The following is a 14841-nucleotide window of genomic DNA, read 5'->3' as shown; positions in this document are numbered from 1 at the left end:
TAGAATTAAGGGTGTATTCCCATTTATTCATATATATATTGTTTTGTTTTATACTATTTATAGATACAAATAAACTAAAAAATAGTATAAAACAAAATCTTTGACTGTGTGTCTTTTCTATACTTATCTTTAACCACGAATTTTGATACGAATTTCACTACAATTTAGATAGTTTTACATAAGGCTTCTATTTACAATGTATCCGTACTTTATACTCATATATTTCTATAGTATATGTTTTTCAAACCCAGGCAAATTCTAATGATTCCACAATAAAATTCATAAATGTAACATTGATTGTAGTAGATTAGGAATAAGATTTGGAAACTGATATCATATTGTTTTTTTTTAATATCTAATGACTGATAACCCTTATGGCTTAGTCAAAGTTGTTGTCGACTGTCAATGTCCTGGTACACATTACTTGCATGCCCACTTTTCGCTGAACAAATATTATTTTTTGGTCTATAAGCAACAATAACAAGTTTGATCAAAAACTTAGCCCTTTATTCGTGGAAATGTCAAACTTGTGATGAAAGTATTGTAAGTATTGAAGTGTATTTTGTTCTTTTCTTCCAAGTATTTTATTAAAGTGAAAACACTCTAATAGTTACAATTAACTAGTTGTTGTACAAGGGATTTGTGATTATTGATAAATTATTATTTACAATTCTAATACAATACTGATAATTGAGATTTTCAACAAACGTCATTTGTGTAAGTTAATTAATTGCGTATTATATAATTGAATCTCGTAAAAACTTGTATAAAATTGTCAATTTGTAAGTAGTAATTAAGGCATTAATTATTTTCGTTTTAATTTTAATTTAATTGAATTTCAAAATTATTATAACACTAACTGTGCCTGCGGATTCACACGCATGAAATTTTTGTGCCTATGTGTTATTTTGATGTATAAGTAATGATATTGTAAAGTTTCATTGTTCATTCAATAGTTTTTGCTTGACAGAGTGACAAACTTCCATTTACACTCACCAAATTCCCCGTTTATGATATTAGATTTTCAGTTGTGAGTATGCTATTAAAAATTGCATAACATTCAAATTTTTCCGTGTTACATGTGGTTTCTATCACTATCTTTTAGTATGGTATAGATACCGTACAACCTGGGAATGAAAAACAGTAGTAGTAATTAATAAGATAGCTCTGAAACTAGGATTGTTGTTCACAACGGCATTATCCATTTGCATTCCATAATGATATGATATATAATGATTAAAATATGTGATAAAATATAGATATTTGTATTTGTAACATCGATTTTGATAAGTATTTACTGTAGTGATATTTAGATGAGTATTTTATTTTATTTAACGATGAGATTGTAATTCCTGCAAAGGGATTAAAATTAAAGGCTGTCAACATTAATTTCTTTTTAATCTGTGCCGCTAGTGAGATTGTATTTGTAATTGGCAAAAACTGCTGATAAGCAGATCAGCAGAGATAAAGAACTATAGAGAACATTTTTTTTAACCATGATTTGTAAACACAAATAGTTTTCTTTATAGTATTTTTTTGTACTCATTCTTGTGACCTGTATATGTAATCACAATATATAAGTATTATTTATAAGAAAATTTAAAATATAATCTATATTCGATAACCTCTTGTAAAACTAAATTAGAAAAAAAAATTATACGAGTCGAATACAATAAAATTTGTAGGTTCAAATAAGGATTGTTTTGTAAAATTCTATTTCGATTTACGAATATTTATTATCGCAAATTAATCTGTATTGTTTTTCAAAATGTCTTTACTCTTATATAGTTTGAATGAGAAATTTGTGTTTATTTTAAAGTAGCCTAAAAAGAAAAAGATGTATAATTTGAATCCTTTGTCACTAGTGGCACAGAAACACAATCAGTGAATTATAATAATTTAGTTTTGTTAAATATTTAGATTTATATTTTTTTTGTAACTTTATCGCTGAGTTATTATTTACTATATGTAACTTTAATGTAAATTGGAAGGCGTTATTGTAATAACCGAGCATTTGGTCTCAATATTATATATATTTTTGATAAGTATAGTAATATTATCAAAAATAAATTTAAAAACATTTTTGTATTTTCATAATGGAAATAAATACAATTAGATATATACATGTTTTATTTATGCCTTATACAGCAACAGCTACTTAAATATGATTTAATGATAATTACAACCAGAGGAGTAGAGAGACTTAGCAAAGGCCAAAATAAAGTATCTCTTATCATGAGATGGAAACATCGCATGTATCGATTTTCTTTTCAGTAAAGAAACGATATAGTAATTGATAATATTAATTTATCACTTAAATGACCTTTCAGACCATAGTATTTAATAATAAAAAATAATTTTAACTATAGTTACACAGATTTTTCATAAATACAGTTATCACCATACGTGTTGATGGTGTGCTGGAGTATAAATACTCTAATTTTTTTTATAATTGCACAACATATTTTGTTTACGAAGGTTGTGAGTATTAATTCATATTTTTGCAGAAGATGGCGCTACAGTAGTTTTACAACTTGTTAGAGATTTTTTTCTGTGCCTTGATGTTTTAGAAATAATTAAAAAAATACGTCTAATTCTTCAGAGTTGTAGATATATGAAATATATTTAATCCGTGGCTGAATAGTGAATATCCATTGTTTAATAAAGTACTCAGATTGATCTCCGCGCGACACTTCTAGAAACCACAGTTTTTTAGAACTACTAGTTAACTGGCCTTACTTCATTCTCATCATATTACCTTCCACTGGTACCGAAACCATTGGTTCACCATTCTATTCAGAAATAAAAATTTAGCATAAAATACAAATTTTCTGATAAAACATTATTTATATTATGATTATACATTTACAATTTTCTTAGGAGACGAAAAATAAAATGACTTTTGTCTAGTAATATTTAGTAGTTTTTAAATAATAATCATTATAACAAGTAAAATAGGATACATTTTGCGGTGACTTTCGAAACAAGGAAATATTACAAACAATTTCTTCCAAACATACTGAGAACAAGTAGAATTTTATTGCAGGTTTCATAACAAATACTATGAATTTACACAAAGAAAAAGATTCCTGTATTACATAAAAAACAAAGTAAGATGTATAATATTATAGTATAATATATCAAATTGGGTACAGTACTTTTTAAAAACAAGATAGTTACAATCACTTATCCCTTAACATGTAATATATAATATGACGAAATATAAAAAAGTCATACGATAAAAGATTGTCATTGGCGGCACAAGAAAAAAGTTCCATTATCAAATCCTTTGATTATCCTTAGATAATTCTATAAATTTTATGAGTACCTACTAAATGCCTGAAAATTATTAATAATGGGTATTTGTGTTTATAATTAATGAATGCACAATCTTGTATAATTCATATAGCTCCATCAAAAGTAAAAAACTATATGACAAAATTTAAACAAAAGACTGCACCGACAATTACGTATTTCTAAAACAAATAGGTACATAATATGATTTACGTGTGTGTTACCTAATTACCACAGTACAGCAGCATACTAGACTATTTTATGGTAACTAAATTAAAGTATCACGTACTAGAAAAAATTTCGTCGCGAGAGATACTGACCGACACCGCGTTTGCACCAAAATATGCAAAAGTTGTTCTTCTATAAATTGCATCACACGTATTTCGTGATTATTTGCCACCTTCCCTCTGTTTTGTCAAAGATAGTCTTTTAAAGGATCTCTGGAATAACGTCACATATTTTGAAATTTGAACTATTTTCGAAAACAGTTCCATTTCTGAGAGTAAATTTTATTTAGTATTCATTTATTATTAGTATTTCCTTAACACATACGATTTTAAAATGTGACGTTACAAACTTTCTCATTTTCACATAATGTGACACTTTGTCTACTTCCCCTCTCCCTTTTGAAGTATGAAGTAATAATAAGGATCGCCCCTAAAGGGTATGTAATAAAACCCAGTGAATATACATATGAAATTTAATAATTTTCCCAAAACAGTAAAAGTAAAGTTGAGTGTTAGTATTCCTGAAATTGAATAATTTAAAATAGGTCAGACTGAGGAGTTATTATACAATGAATTTCATACATTTCAATCACGTTTCAGACGACATGGCCTATTAAAGAATATAGTTATTGACGATGACAAAATGTTTCTCAAAATAAGAACTATGCTTTTTTACAGAAATCAATTTGTAAGCACATATTAAAGCCATAACATAAAATTCTATACATTTTATGAAACCTTAAAAAAATATGTACTTAATATTCACGACATGTGTTGCCATATGTCGCAAACAAATTATTTTGCATATGTATTTTAATGCAAACGCAGTGTAAATTTACAAGTAACCGCGTTTGTAACATTCAATATGACTACCAGCCGTCTACATGCCGTCTAACAACTAGTTGTGTCTCCATACAACTCTAAAGAAAGCCTCTAAACGTTGATAGAGAACTTATCAACCTGTGTTTAAATCTCAAACCTTAAAATGTTCACATATATGTAATATATTTTTTTTAATTTACATGTGTTTAGCTGCTTGGATGATAGGCAAGATTGCGTTACATGTTGTCGCCTCTTTAACTATAGATATCACGCATTACATATTACATGTACATGATATATTTACACACGTTACATTACATTTATTGGAATTACATGTGCGTTTATATTACACAATAATTATTACAACATCAATCAACTATTACACAGACTACAATGTCATCCCATAGTAAATAATCATAACAAAATTTTGCATACACTCCACATCGAGTCTCAATGATAAAATTATAATTTAAAATAACACAAATTAACACTTTTGGTATTTTATATTATTATTTAATTACTAGTAGTCTCACAAATTAATAATTTTTATATAACAAATTTGGTTTTACTTTTACGTTTTATTCAATCGAAAATAAAGTGTCTACTTATTCAAATAAAATGATTTTTTAATAAATAAACTAACCTCTTAATAAATGATAATATATTAACACTAATATTGTACAATTATATTTTTAATATGTGCATTAATCAGAATAATTTGTGTACTAGACAAGTTTCGAAAAAAATTACAAAATAGAAAATACACAAAGAAATATAACACTGTATAATAAATAATATCTTTTAATATTATAAGTGTGCAGAAAAATTCTTCTACTGACCCGCACCAGTGAACGACTCCTAACATTAGCGACTAACCCATTTAATAAAAAAAACTTACGTTAGTATAATTATGGTTCAATATCATTTATAACCTACATTTAGTTTAGTATTCTACTTAGTATAAAAATGTGTGAAGATGTATTTGCTTGTTTATTGTCTGTTGTATGAGTTTGTCAATGGAATGTTCTAGCACAGTCTGAAACCGTACCAGATGAAGGCTTACTGCAAAGATTTCAATAGCAAAGGACAATATGGACAATCGTCATAAAACCAAAGGTACTCTTTCAAAAGTGGACGAGAATAAAAACCTCTGGCTATCTTGACTGCTTAATGAGTAGGAAATTCTATCTATGTATCCTATATGACAGCACAAGTGTTTGTGATGAAGAAGGATACAATACTATTTAATTTATTTCTGCAGGTAATCTAGTAATTTCATTTTCAAATAAAAGTACTAATTGGAGAAAATATTTAGTAATCCCTATTCAAATATATATACGGGACGACACGGCGACTACAATAGTAATATATCTGGATAATTTACACAGCGCCATCTAGTCTCAAGTTAAGCAGAGTTTGTGTTTTTGGTACTAGATAACTTACAAAATACAGAGATACATTTTCTGGTAAATACATATATAATATACCTAGAAAACACCCAGACCTATAAACACAATCACACCCATGAATACTATTTGTATCGTGCGAGGAATAGAACCCGAGAGCCGTGTGCTATACCGCTAAACAGCCGAAGCCGTCATTAAGAATGGGAACAAAATAATTAATTAAAAACAAAGATTTATATTCTAAAAAATCGGTTAATTAATAATAATTATAATCGATTTATTTAAAAAGGTATATTTCACACACATTTAGACCTGATGGCCATAAAACCAAGACCATATGTTCACTGCCTAGAAATCATATTTGCAAGTCGAGTACCCCTCGATGCTCAGTTGCACTATAAGACATACGCTATATGCTAAAGGCTGCACATTGACCTATCAAAAGAGTGACGTACACTATTCAAAACAAAATGGCAGCGGTCAAACTTAAAATAGCAATGTCGCCATTTTTTTTTCATCTTCAAAGATTCACTAAAAATCTAAATATACTAATATAGGAGTATTTAAAATAACATAAATATCTTATGTTAATAATGGTGCGGGAGATAACTATACAAATTCACCAAAGAATAGGACACTATAAAGCACATTTACGAAGACTTACTGCTTGTTATTAAAAGTCATAATAATACTCTTATATATTACATTTATATATGTATATACACACATTAAGAGGCGTTCATATATTTACAGTTATATTAAATGACTACAATATTATATGTAAGACACTTAAATATTAAAATTATTTACATGTAATAATTGTATTATTATAATTAATAAGATCTGTAGAAATATCGCCTGTATAATATTTCTGTATATAATATAAAATATTTTTTTAGTATAAAAATGGAGTATATTAAATGCAAAGCCGGTAGAGCATCGTTCAGCTCCGAAGGCCAATATTGTTATTACAAGTCCCAATAACTTTAAAATATGTGTTAAAAACGTTTCTTACTGATGTTTCGCTTTTACAATCGATAAATTCAATACTTAAATTACTTCATGTTTAAAACACACCCTGCTCAAATAGTGTCAGTATTAAAAAACTATGTTGATATTTGTTACAACTTTTATTTGTATGTACACGTAAATCACAGAAACGGCTTATGGAATTGTGTAGGGGTTTCACTTATGTAATGGGGTAAGGCCACACTCAATGTTTACTTAAATCTCTTTCGTATAAAAAAGTTATATTATGAAATTGTTTACAATATACTATTTGAGCGAAGGTGCGATAACTTACTATGCAGAATTATATTATATATTATAGAAGTGAACTATGACGTTAATCAAGCAATGTTTTATACATATATTTGAAAATATTATATAATATATCTTTACATAGTATAAAGTAGCTTATATCTTTTAAATTACACAATGGGTTTTAATGCAGTTCTCAGCAAGAGATAGAATGAATCAAGAGAAAGGTTTACATCTATAATATATGCGTGTTTTAGTATAGAACAAGCCAAGAAATTCAAAAATTTGTAATGCATCCGTGCAAAGCTATTTTATATAATAATGCACTCCCACCACTATATCGGGTAACAAGTGTCATCACGATATTTAACCTGCATTACCTCTGACTAATCCATCTGGTATAATAATTATTTATTTATTAAAACTTTAATTCACACACAAGTATACTAAAAATATTCTTCCAGTCAAGCATAACAACGAGGGAAACAGAGATTTATGAGGGTAGTAAACTAAAGCGAGATTATTAAGTTAAATGCATCCGTAACATATGAATTTCTATTCCATTTAAAAAAAAATCTATTTTTACTATTATTTAATGCGTATGTCATTGCATGACTAAAGTAACAGTTCACTAAGAGCCTTTTTAAGAAATCAAGATAAATATTGAGAATTGTATTTATAAAGTTAAATTAGAATGATTAAATACCGATACTTCAGTAGCGAAACATATTGTCCATACTTAAAAAACTGTTTATCCAGCATTCCATTATCTATAAATATAATTGTATGACATAATACTAAAAATCTGTACAACTTTAGATATTGTCAATGAGCAGTTTGTACTTTGAATACAAACGGAAAACTTTCTTATATCTCTATTTAATTGTACATGTAATTAAATGCAAGTAAATACTCTTTAAATGCTTCTTAAATGTATACTGTGATTTATAATAGCTAGCAATAAATTTCCTGATTTCAATACATCATCAATAAATATTAGATCACAATATTAATTTACATCATCATAGTAATAAAAAAGTAATTAAATTTAAAATTAAAATATATGATAAATACGTAAAACACGTTGTAGAGTAAATCTAAATATATCATTCACATTATTATTATTTAATTAATAATATTACATAATCAATAAATAGTGTTAATAATAGAATAATAATTGTTATTAATAATATAATAGAATAAATGTTACAGGAATGAAATGAATTCGTAAATTCGTTTTAATGTAAGTACTTATAACTGCAAATGGGTAGTATCATTTCAAATATAAATGTATATGAAAATATTTATATAAAAATCTGTTAGTATTAGTAACTATTCTTTGTGAGCTCAAAGCTGACAGTCAATATAGGAACATGTATGGAATTCATTAAAAATTGATTAATGCAGAGAAGTCGTTAGTTTTGAATTTCCATTAAACAGTATAACGGCCCAAATGTTTTAACGTTCTTCACATTACGTCCAGGTTGTTCATTGTGTAACGCAATTTATAAAATTCTCATATAACAGTTTGCTACGTTTACATTCAGCCGCTTCCCCCGCCAGTCACGCTGCCGGAAATATTGCCGGCGACAACTGAGCGAGAGTGCTGAATGTACACACATTGCCACTCGCGCTGCCAGTCCTTTGACTCGCGCAGGAAAATCCGACAATAGAGGGAGCGCCGGGCAATGCGAGTGGCATTGGAAGTATCGTGTTTACACTCTCGCGCTGCTCACTTTCCTGCCCACTTGGGCTGTGTGTAAACGTACCATTAGACCAATAATCTCCTTATACACTGATTTAAATTTGACGGGTTATTATTTATACGTAATATTAGTAAACATCACTGGATCTTACGATGTTTTATTTATAATGAGTTCCCGATAATTCAGCAGTGTTTCAACCGCCATGATTTCGGGTAAACTGGGGCTTTACCAAATTATACGTATAAATAATTTCCTTATGCTTCTTGTGATAAGTCAGCGTGTCTAATGAGTGGTAGAATAAAAAAAAAATTTTTTTTTTAATAAAGATCATTTCTATGTCTATTGCAAATTTATTTACAAATTTCAGAATTTAAATTGCGATCGGTACAATTCTGTTTGATATTGCAATACTAAAATTGTTCATACATTATCGTGGACTAATCGATTTAAATAGATCACTATAATTAATAATTACGTTACACAACAACCCGTTTAAACGTTTCTATTTTTTTAATAACAAATTAGTGCTCGCAACGTCTTGCCTAATTCGTTACTACATACTTGAATTGACTAACTAGTGCATATTTTAAAATAATTATTACATAATTTATATACATGATAAATAATTAATAGCGTAATGCGATTTTAAAACGTAAAATAATTGTAATAGAGATAAAAATTACACGATTTTCTATTAGGGGTGTTAGAAATGTTGTTTATGTATACATTAATGTCATTTCGTATAGCCAATTAAATTAAGAGTATAGTATTGTGATTATTACGCCTTCAGTGTGACAGGCCTACTAAAATTTAGCGGGTTATACGCAATGAATTGTATAAGCTGTATATCTGACACCCCAGTCAATTTCTGGTCACATTATATAAAAATTTTGGTGTTCTCACAATTGTACTATTTTGTTTCTACAGACAATATGATTTATTATACTACTATTATTATTGTATAACAATAGTATAGTAATATATATATTAACATATTACTTTAACCAGTCAAACTGGATATTATACTAACTAGGACAAAAATGCTAAAATGTATAATATTAAATAAACCTACACATATCACACGGCGTCGTCTACTCCCAAAATAAGCAGAGCTTATATCAATAGTAGACAATTCATAGACATACATTAATATTTTTTTAATTATCATATATAAACCAGTAAATAACCCCAGACTAATACAAAAAGACACATGAATGCAAATGCGGGAATCAAACTCATGATCATCACATGAGGCAGTGGCTTAAATCACTACACAATCGAGATCCAAATAAGATAATATCGGTCGAGTATACATACGTTAATATACAATGGTATTCAGATATCAAGTTTCAATACATTAGATTATTTCTTATTAAACAACTTGACCGTTATTCGAAACCCAATAAAACATGAGAGTAGCATTTCCGTTTCCGCTTTCTGAGAATATAGTGCCTATCTCTTCTGACTAATATTTCTGTCCCTTTCTCTCTTTTCCCTACCACTGCCACCACCAGCGCCATCTAGCGAGCTAAGTTTAGAGGGAGCGATGTTTTATTGTTCATTGGCGTTAAGTTTCCCGTTGAGTGCAGACGGCAGCTACTAATAGCTCGACGACTTCAGTTAGTGCCTCAGTTGAAATATTGGATCGTGTACCTTTAATATAAGTAAGAATCTACCCACATATTTTATTATTATTTTTGTAATCACAGTTACGGTTTATTTCAGATATATTAATCAGTAAATCGTGTACTGGTTATTACAATTCTGTACCTACCCACAAGTTTTATTAGTTTAGGTGTATTAATCATTACAATTGTGTAAATTTGGTTTATTTAATATATCTATTTTTCTAGGGGACTTAAACGGTATTACCGTTCGAAATAAAATATTATAATGGATAATCCGATACCATCCACTAGTAAAGGTAACGAAGAAGCTTCAAATGAACCACCTGTGAATGGTAAATCGAGACATAAAAGAAAAACACAAAGATTATCTGAATCATCTGATAGTAACACCTCATCAGAGGATTCGAGCTCTTCTTCGTCATGCAGTGATTGTAAGGGTCGGAAATCACGCAAAACAAAACGAAGGAAGAAGAATAAAAACCGTAAGTTCGATCAATTATTTAACGAAATTTCTAAACTTAAACAACAGGTTAGCCAGTCATACACTGCTAATGCAGAAAATATCTATCATAACGAGTGTGATAACGGTATTGACGCAAATGTGAGTGGAGATTTATATTGCGATGACAATTATGCTGAATCCAGCGGTAACTTTACTGGTGCAACCGCTCTTTCGGATACAGCTATATCCAATGAACCCGCGCTTACCAACGGTAGCCGGACAGAGTTCAACATATTGCTTACAACAAAAACAAAGGAACCTCACGTACCACAGGCACCGCCTGCATACGTGGAACAATTAAAGCTATTGCAGCGTTTCAATAACGAAGAATGGGTGAATGTTCGTTACGCGGATGTGCAAAAACAATACGTGCATCAACCAGGCTTTGTAAACTTACGAGCAAATGACGAGATCACCAGGTACGATACTTCACGGACCGCCTCTAATATGGAAAGAGCATTTGCTGGTTTAACGTATGCTCTATTGAAACAGCGCGATGCGTTACAGAATGAGATAAACTTATTCTTAAACTGGGTTCACGAAACCGAAAACGTTAATTATGAGTCAATACACTCGAAACTCAACAATATATTTTCCAACGGAGAATATATGAAGGCCTCAAGTGATGCATTACAATTGGTTTGCGGTCACAGGGCCGAAATAATTCAGCAACGAAGAGAGACGATCCTAGCCTCGGTAAAAGATCCCTTTCATAAAAGCGCATTTCGTCGTATACCGCCGTCAATAGATAATCTCTTTGAAGCGGAAAAATTCAGCGCTGTTCTAGAGAAGGCCGGAGGTACAAAGAGCATCTTCTGGAACAATCAGAAGGATCGCAATTCTGCACCGCAGAACGATTCTTATTCCAATCGCGACCACCGCGCTATACAAACGCAAAAACCACCAGTGAAGCAGTTTAGCTCTACAAAAAATACCTCAGCTAATAGAGGAGCCAAATCAAGGAGATACACATTTCAGTCCCGAAGAGGCACTGCCTACCGTGGGCATCAAGGCGAGATACCACACAATAGAGGGCAACGAACACGCTCCCCAGTATCCCACCGGGATCGGAGCAACCCAAGAAAATACTGACTATGCCTTTTTTGCCGGATGCCTACAACATCACGTTCTTCAATGGGAATACCTCGGTGCTCCTGCCCATGTTTTAAAAATTATAAAAGGTTACGGCATTCCTTTCATGAAAAAGCCTCCACTTTGTATGCCAACTCTCCAAGATTGCATTACGCAAACATCGAGCAAAATGTCTGTCATCATAAACAAATTATTGGCTCAAGGTGTAATTGTAGCAGTACCAAACTCACCAAGCTTCATCTCCACAATATTTCTGAGATTAAAAAGCGACGGATCACCCCGTCCAATCTTCAATCTGAAAAATCTGAATCGGTATGTTCACGCAGGCAAATTCAGACTGACAAACGTGTTTCGAGTGCCGGACTTTCTACAACCTCGAGATTTTTTAGCCAAAATAGACATCCATCAAGCGTATTTTCACATACCAGTTTCAGTGGGTCACAGAAGGTTCCTCCGCTTGATGTACGAAGGAAAATTATACGAAATGACTTGCCTCCCGTTTGGCCTAAGCTCAGCACCGAGAACATTTGCATCCGTCACAAACTGGATAGGTCAATACTTACGCGAAAACGGAGTACGGCTGTTGATTTATTTGGACGACTTTCTTCTTGCCCATCAGGATCCAGCAACTTTAAAGAAGCACATTGCATTAACCCTACAGACATTAAAGCTACTCGGGTGGTATGTAAACAAGGACAAATGCATTCTCCATCCGCAAAAATCCGTCGAGTTTCTAGGAATCAATTGGAGCACACGACTAAATATAAAACACTTACCCGACAGGCAAATCACGAAAATAAGAAATCTCTTGGCTGCAACAGAAACCAAAAAGACAGTTTCAATCTTGACTCTTCAAAAATTGATCGGAAGCTTGAATTTTGCCAGCTTCGCGGTACCAAGGGGTCGGTTGAATTACCGACACCTACAAACCCAACTCAATCTGCTTTGGAAATTAGACGAGACGGGAACAATTACATTATCACAAGACAGCTTAATGGAAATAATATGGTGGAAAAACAATTGCAGCCACAGTACGCCCATTCACACCGAACTTCCCTCGCATTACCTAACAACGGATGCAAGCGATGCGGGATGGGGTGCAAAATTAGACGAAATAAGTATAGCAGGGACCTGGACAAAAGAACAGGTTTATTTACATTGCAATCAAAAAGAAATGTTAGCAATCCGGAACGTCCTAATCGAATACGGCTATCAGCTTCGATACACCGGTCTCCTGATACAATGCGACAATCAAACAGTTGTGTCCTATCTGCGCAACGAAGGCGGGACGAAGTCATCAGCCTTGATGAAAATAACGGTCGATATTTTTCAAATATTGGATCAACACAATATTCAGATGACAGTCTATCATATACCGGGGCGATACAACTGCGACGCCGATCGACTGTCTCGGAACCGTGTATCTCCAGAGTGGCATCTATTGCCTGCACTAACAGAAATAGTTTTTGCCAAATGGGGAAGACCTCAAATAGATTTATTCGCGTCAATGACAGCTCATGTCGTAGAAAATTATTGCACACTCGACAGACACGACAGTCAGGCGAAGATGTACAATGCATTGGGACGGAATTGGGACTTTCCTCTGGCATGGGTATTTCCTCCTCCTTATCTCATCCCAAAAGTCCTGACACATCTGAACAGAGCTCGAGGACTGTACCTTATGGTAGTACCGAAGTGGGACAAAGTGTACTGGCGACCAGATCTGAAATCCAGAGCCTTAGCAGCTCCGTTCACAATAAAACACTTGAACAAGATACTAGTCGACGTTTCTACGGGCCTTCCACCTCCAAATGTAGAGGATCTGAGTCTGGAGATCTGGAAACTTGGGGGTGGACGCAACACCTCAACGACTGGACGAAAGAACAGATATCATTATTAAATTCTAGTTGGCGCACGTCGTCCCTAAACACGTATCGCTCAGCATGGAACAGATGGCTCAAATGGTCAAAAGCTAATAAGATAGACTTTAATAAACTCCAAGGTGCAGATTTGGCTAAATATCTAGCGGATCTACATCACAAAGAAAACTTAGCCTATAGCACTATACTTGTTCACAAATCTGTAGTGTCAACTTTTTGCGGCCCAAACAAGCGGGATAAACTAAGCACACACTTTCTTGTGAAACAAATATTAAAAGCAATAGCTTTAGCTAAACCAAAACCAACTAAACTTCCAACATGGGATATAGATATCTTAACCAACTTCTTGGCGAAACAGAACCCTGATACCATTAGCTTGTATGAAACATCTGCTCAAACAGCAGCGATTTTGCTTCTATGCTCTGGACGACGCGTTCATGATTTGACATTGTTAAGAATATCTAATGAACACTGCATAGTTTCAGATGATGATGTTATATTAATTCCCGTCTATGGCTCCAAAACGGATACAGTTAGTTATCAACAATCAGGTTGGAAATTACTGACAAATCAACAAAATAGGGCTCTGGATCCTGTTCATTGGATAAAGCAACTAATAAAGCTTTCGGCAACAAGAAGAAATACGACTAATTACAACGATTTATTTCTTACTACAGCAAGATTAACTAAACCAGCTTCGACCACCGTCATTGGGGGATGGCTAAAAAAGCTGCTGAAAAAGCCGGTATCGACGCCACCCCAGGAAGCTTCCGATCAGCTGTAGCTTCTAAGAACTGGGCAGAAAATTTTGCTATGGATGATATTCTTGCACGAGGAAACTGGCGATCAGAAAATACCTTTACACAATTTTACCGCCGAGAAATAATTTCATCACGAAATAGTCAGTTGATTACGCGTTTATTCAGACCAGTAAATAAATAAATTTTAGTACAATAATGCAGTGATTGGAAAGATTATATTTTGGTTCGATTATATCAATTAAAATGAGTATAAATATTTTGTT

General features: G+C 32.1%; 1 protein-coding gene across 1 annotated transcript; it reads left to right on the top strand.

Moving 5' to 3' along the window:
* Positions 1 to 10337: 10337 nt before the first annotated feature.
* Positions 10338 to 11937, top strand: LOC131848586 (uncharacterized). Its single transcript, XM_059198503.1, has 2 exons — positions 10338 to 10379; positions 10569 to 11937. Exon 2 carries the CDS (start codon positions 10609 to 10611, stop codon positions 11935 to 11937), a length of 1329 nt encoding a protein of 442 aa, XP_059054486.1. The 5' UTR covers positions 10338 to 10379; positions 10569 to 10608.
* Positions 11938 to 14841: the final 2904 nt, after the last annotated feature.

The sequence above is a fragment of the Achroia grisella genome, unplaced genomic scaffold, assembly GCF_030625045.1.
Source record: "Achroia grisella isolate CSIRO2021 unplaced genomic scaffold, CSIRO_AGI_Agris_v1 utg5633, whole genome shotgun sequence".
Classification (NCBI taxonomy): domain Eukaryota; kingdom Metazoa; phylum Arthropoda; class Insecta; order Lepidoptera; family Pyralidae; genus Achroia; species Achroia grisella.
This window is presented reverse-complemented; position numbering and strand designations above follow the sequence as displayed.